This window comes from Eleutherodactylus coqui, chromosome 7, assembly GCF_035609145.1.
Source record: "Eleutherodactylus coqui strain aEleCoq1 chromosome 7, aEleCoq1.hap1, whole genome shotgun sequence".
Classification (NCBI taxonomy): domain Eukaryota; kingdom Metazoa; phylum Chordata; class Amphibia; order Anura; family Eleutherodactylidae; genus Eleutherodactylus; species Eleutherodactylus coqui.
In genome coordinates, this window is record NC_089843.1 from 167,768,812 (window position 1) to 167,774,811 (window position 6,000).

Below are 6,000 nucleotides of genomic sequence, written 5' to 3' on the forward strand. Positions count from 1 at the left end.
GCATCATATATCAGAGACACAAGCGATTTCTTACCTAAAATTAAAGAAACTAAAGAACATAGTGAGACCACCTTGGACACCATGCATGTGGTCTCACTGTATAAAATTACCCCTGAAAAAGGTATTGCTGCTGTAGGAGACTGTATTGACTCCTCTAATTGGGGAAACAATACTGTGAGCTTTGTTCTTCAAAATTAACTCTAGCATAGTGATTACAATTTCTTCATCTGTGGCGTGAGATTTTGTCCCCAACGCTGTGGGACTGCGATAGGTAGGGACCACGTTCAAACCTACACCAATATCTACATGGATTTTATGGAAGGAACTCACATATATACGTGCCCATCCTGGCAGTTTATACACCGATTGTGGAGGTATATTGATTACGTGTTTATGGTGTGAAAGGGGTCACGTTTGGAACTCAGGCAGAGTTAAACAACATCTTTCCAGAGCTTAAATTTACTTTAGCATACTCTACAAAAGAACTACAATTTTTGTATGTGTTAGTGTATATATAAAAAAGAAAAAAAAAAAGATACAGTTGTATACTGACATTTTCCCCAATGCAAATATCGTAACAACTTATGGGCATACAATAGCTACCACCCTCAGGAAATGCTAAAATCGCTCCCATGGAGCCAGCTCCTGAGAGTTCGAAGAATTGTGAATGATGAAAGTGTCGATGTTTGACTTGAAGAAATGTGTAATAGGTTTATTGCAAGGGGTTACCCACCTTCCCTCATCTCCACGATGTCTCAGAAGGCCAGAAAACTGATACAAGAAGAGCTATTAATCTTTAGAAAGAAAAAATCTAAAGTACAAAGAATACCATTGTGTCCAGTTATGGACCCCAATAGTGGTTATAGCTCTCATATTTTGAGATGGTATTGGCTGATAATAATGAGGAACTGTTCGCATATTAAGAAGTTTCAACAAATGGCAATAATGGCATATAGGCGTGGCCCTAATCTGAGGGACCATCTGGTACGCTCATATCCACAGCACTCAGGTTGAAAGACAAAGTGCTTTTGCCTCTATTAAAAACAGTAATTTTCCATGCCTTAGTTGTGCTTGTTGTGGAAATAAGTAAAAGAGGATAGGTTTTTTCATCACTCAACGGGACAAGCTTCTGGAATAAAAGCAAGATATACATGTAGCTTGAGTTATGTGGTTTATGTGATCTCATGTCCATGTGGTCTCCTCTATGTGGGGGGAGACCACAATGGAAATAGGTTCACGAATCACAAAACATAAAAGCATGATTAGAACTAGGAATATGGACCTCCCTATTCCTAAACACTTTGTGGATAAGTGACAGTGTATGGGAACTCAAATACAGAGTGGTCGACCATGTACCCATCATCAGGGGAGGGGATTGCTTACATCTACTTAACAGAAAAGAGGCAAAATGGATATAGGACCTCAATACACTTAGTCCAAAAGGGCTAAATATCGAATACAATGTTCTCCCATTTATATAGGATTCTAGTTCAGACAGCCTCGGTAGATTTTGGCATTTACATTGATTTCTTTGATACCATGAGAATATGGGTGGATTTGGTCTTTGGGAAGGATGTATTACATATAAAATACTGACGTGATTATATTCTGGTGCATCTTTTAACTTTTTTTTTTTAGTATCCAGTAAACAAGACTAAATTCACACAGTGACTGGCCCGCCTATCTTTTTATGCTTATGTTCAGGGATCTGGTGTGTTACAGTTCTGTCCATTTGTTAGAAGGACATAGGGCTACTTACTTGGTTACTATGTGTGATATAACAAGGTTTTAAAATAATTAAGTGGTAAAGTGTGTAGAAGGGCGGGGGAGATTACATACCCGTAGGATATGGCAGATACAGATATAAGTGACGACTAACATTACAGTAGTGCTTTGCATGACTGGTATAGCGAATCTGTTAGGTCACTATAGTAATCGTGCCTCTAATATTATTGGATTACAATAACAGGGCCATGTGGATTGCACACCCTGATGGGAGAATAGTGATGACGTTGGCACTCCTAGCGTCCATGGTAATCGAGAGGAATGAGATGTTGTAGAACATATCACGGGAGCCTTCTGGATTCTCACACAGTAGGATCATGGTAATGCTGATACAGACATTGTGTGGCAGTGCCAGGCATCAGAGAGCAATCTAAACCGGAGAAGGAGCTAGGCATTTACACACATGTTCTATGTTTTTAATTTATGTGGCGTCATGCAATTTGTCTATGGTTCTTTATAAGGCTAGATTCACATTGGTGCGGATTTGCTGCGGTTTGCTGTTGCATATCCGCACTGCAGCAAAACCGCTGCGTTTGGGGTGCAGATGTGTTTGGCCAAAAAGCTGTTCTCACAGGGTGGAATTCTTCTGCAGCTGCAGCGTGGTTTTGGAATATGTAGCATATCAATTCTTTTGGATTTTCTGCAGCGCTTTTTTGACAATAGCCTCCATGGACGCAGCAAGAGCCGCAGTTAGATACGCTGCAAAAATAAAAAGTGCTGCGGAAAAAAAAAAAATACTTGCAGATTTTCAGAGCTGAAAAAAGCTGCGAAAATACGCAAGAACACCCTGAAGCCAAAAATAGCCTTTGAAGAGGTTCTTCTGTGGCAAAAACCGCAGTGGAAAAGACGTAGCAAGACAGCGCCAAACCTGCCCCGTGTGAACCTACCCTAAGGCTGCATTCCCACGAACGTATATCGGCTCGGTTTTCACGCCGAGCCGATATACGTCGGCTCTCTCTGCAGGGGGGAGGGGGGGCGGGAGCCTGGAAGAGCCAGGAGCAGGAACTGAGCTCCCGCCCCCTCTCTACCCCTCTGCACTATTTGCAATGAGGAGAGGTGGGGCGGGGGCTAATTCACAGAACTTAACCCCACCCCCACCCCGCCTCCTTTCGTTGCAAATAGTGCAGAAGGGGTGGAAAGGAGGCAGAGAGGGGGCGGGAGCTCAGTTCCTGCTCCTGGCTCTTCCATCCTACCCCCCTGCAGATGAGGACGACGTATATCAACTCGTCATGAAAACCGAGCCGATATCCGTTCGTGTGAATCCAGCCTAAGGGTGACTATCTCTACATTGTGAGCTTGACAAAGACTTTCTTGATTGTGAAGGAATAAAGATACATCCTTATGGCAAACCACACCCAAATCCATAGCTGTGGAATTCCATGCCAAAATCCACAGGTGTAACTGCAGATTTTCATGCAGAATTGCAGGCAGTTTTCCAGCCACTTTTAATTCTGCAGTTAGCCTGTGTATTTTGCTGAAGAGTTTACTGCGGCGTGAGGTGCGTTCTGTGGGGTAATTCCAGCCCACATGAGATCCCTAGTAAGAACAGTTTAGCAGGACCAATTCCCAATTCTGTCCCAACGAAAGTGCCTAAGGCTTCATTTAAACCCTGTTTTCAAATCAAGCCAAAAAATAATGATGTTTTAGGGCTTCTGCAGAAGGGGTAATTTTGCTCAGAGAATAAAACCCTTTGATGTCAATGGATTCCCTCACACAGTTAGCGTTTCTGTGCTCTATTGTCACACTTGCGGAGATATATGCGATATGCTCCATTTGCCACTCAAGGCACCACAGGAGTCTATGGGAGTGTGTACCCTGTCTGCATGGTTCTGATGTGTTAATTAATAACTGACTAATTAGGCTACTCAGCCTGTTCAGTCATGGCATGGGTGGGCCTCGCACCAATGTGAACGAGCCCAGCGGCGTAGAAGAGTATAGTAGGCTGCGGGGATACATGCATGATAGCCAGCAATAGCGCTCTCTTCATAGCACAATTGTCATGCATACACGAGCCCTTATATGTAGCGTTTTCTATATATCATAAGTTTGAAACTTTGTCAAAACAGACGGCACTAAAAATGCCAACATAAATGCCACATGTAATCCTAACCGGAAGAGCTTTTCAACACATTTATGAAAAACAAGCAACGGACAAGGCAGCAGTGAGGCCCAATGTCCACATGTGGATTTTAATTATAGAGTCCACACGTGTCTCCCGCAGCTCCAGAAGCCCATAGGCATTAGCATCCACAGGGCAAATAAATGCATGCGGATGTGATTTTGTTTTTTCCAGGTGTGCGGACTGCGTGAGCGGGAAGCAATCGCAGGCAAGTGAATGAGATTTTACTAACCTCCTTTAAAAAGGTCACAGATTGTTTCTGCTGCGGAGAATAGAATTTGAAAAAAAAAACACAAAACAAAAACAAAACCAAACAAAACAACCACTGCGGTGTTGAGTTCTGCAGCATATCTAGTTATCGGCGCATATCGGCTGCAGAATTCTACATAGAGGTCAATGAGTAACAAAATCTGCACCAAAGTCCGCTAAAAGAGTAAAGTTGTATGTTTTGCTGCTTTTCCGCTGTGGAAATGTACTGAATCTGCTTCAAAAGCCGAGTATGTTGAGGGCTGAAAAAGTTTGCCAGTGCAGGAACTCCGGCTCCCATATAACAAAAACACAACACATTCCACGGAAGAAAAACTTGTACATAAAAAGGCACAACTTCATATACAAAATACATGCAGCAAGTTTTGCAAAGCTCGATAACTCTGGTCAGAAGCAGAAAAACAGTAAGAGCTAATTCCCACGGGCGAATTTTCACCTCGTGAAATCCACGGTGTTGCCCCGCAGCTATTAGGTTCTATTGAACCTAATAGGGCAATGCCCACAGTGCAGAATTCCACCATGGAATTCCGCTCCGTGAATTCTCCCGTACTCACCCGCGGCATGTTCTATTTGCCGGGAGCGTACGCGTGGGCGGCTTCCATTGCAGTCAATGGAGGCAGTCTATCATTCCATCTTATGTACAAGCACATTATGTACAAGCGCACAAACCATTCAAAAACCGCCAACATCTGAATATCTACATTATGTCATATTGAAACATCAGTGATAAAAAGGAAGAATGTAAAACATTTCCCCCCTGTTCATCAAGTGAGCCCGACTCCCTGTAACGTTGTAGATTTCTCTTCTCTAAGATACAAGTCAGTCACAAACCTGGAAGATCCATTTGCTACAAAGTATTACAAGAATGTAGAAAGTAACACAAACTGCACATCTTCCTTCATAAAACTCCTCACAAACCTAAAGAAATAAAGTTCCTGGAAGAGAAGGAAGCAGCTAAGAAGAAAGCAGGCAGCAGAGTAATGTTAGAATGGGAATAGTAGAATACCTTCCCTGCGGTGCTCATGCTGCTGGCAGTGTACTCTCCAGCGTTCTGCACTCTGTTTCTGTAACAAGCTTGTGTTGCTGTGTCCCATTTAAGTATGTGCCCCGCCCTGAGGTTTTCTCTCAGCTATGCCTCCTTGGTAGCTTTACAACTTCTGTCTGGATAAGATTTTGGCAATGTCATCCACTGTAAGGGTGGATTCAGACGACCATATATCGGCTTGGTTTTCACTTCGAGCCAATATACGTCGTCCTCATGTGCAGGGGGGGGGGGGGGATGGAAGAGCCAGGAGCAGTGCTCTGAGCTCCCGCCCCCTCTTTGCCTCCTCTCCACCCCTCTGCACTATTTGCAATGAAAGGAGGCAGGACAGGGCGGGGCTAAGCACCAGGAATTAGCCACCCCTCCGTCCCGCCTCTCCTCATTGGAAATAGTGCAGAGGGGTGGAGAGGAGGCAGAGAGGGGGCAGGAGCTCAGAGCACTGCTCCTGGCTCTTCCAACCTCTCCCCCCCCCCCTGAAGAGAGAGACGACGTATATCGGCTGGGCGTGAAAACCCAGCTGATATACGTTCATCTGAATCCAGCCTAAGGGCGCATTCAGACTACCATATATTGGCCGCTGGCTGATATACGGCGGCTCTCTCTTCCGGTTGGTGGAGGCTGGAAGAGCTGGGAGCAGTGATCTGAGCTCCCGCCCCCTCTTTGCCTCCTCTCCGCCCCTCTGCACTATTTGCAATGAGAGGAGGCGGAGCTAAGTTCCAGAGGGGGGTTTAGCTCTGCCCCATCCCGCCTCTCCTCATTGCAAATAGTGCAGGGGGTGGAGAGGAGG

The 6,000-nt window shown here is 44.6% G+C and overlaps 1 protein-coding gene across 2 annotated transcripts in view; it reads right to left on the reverse strand.

The window, feature by feature from the left end:
• LOC136572943 (NADP-dependent alcohol dehydrogenase-like) overlaps positions 1–5,282 on the reverse strand; it is a 55,146-nt gene extending 49,864 nt beyond the window's left edge. For both annotated transcript variants that reach the window (XM_066573986.1, XM_066573985.1), the window contains exon 1: positions 5,178–5,282. In XM_066573986.1, the coding sequence (XP_066430083.1) occupies positions 5,178–5,195 (18 nt within the window). In that variant the 5' untranslated portion in view covers positions 5,196–5,282. The remainder of the gene's footprint in view (positions 1–5,177) is intronic.
• Between the last annotated feature and the right edge of the window lie 718 nt (positions 5,283–6,000).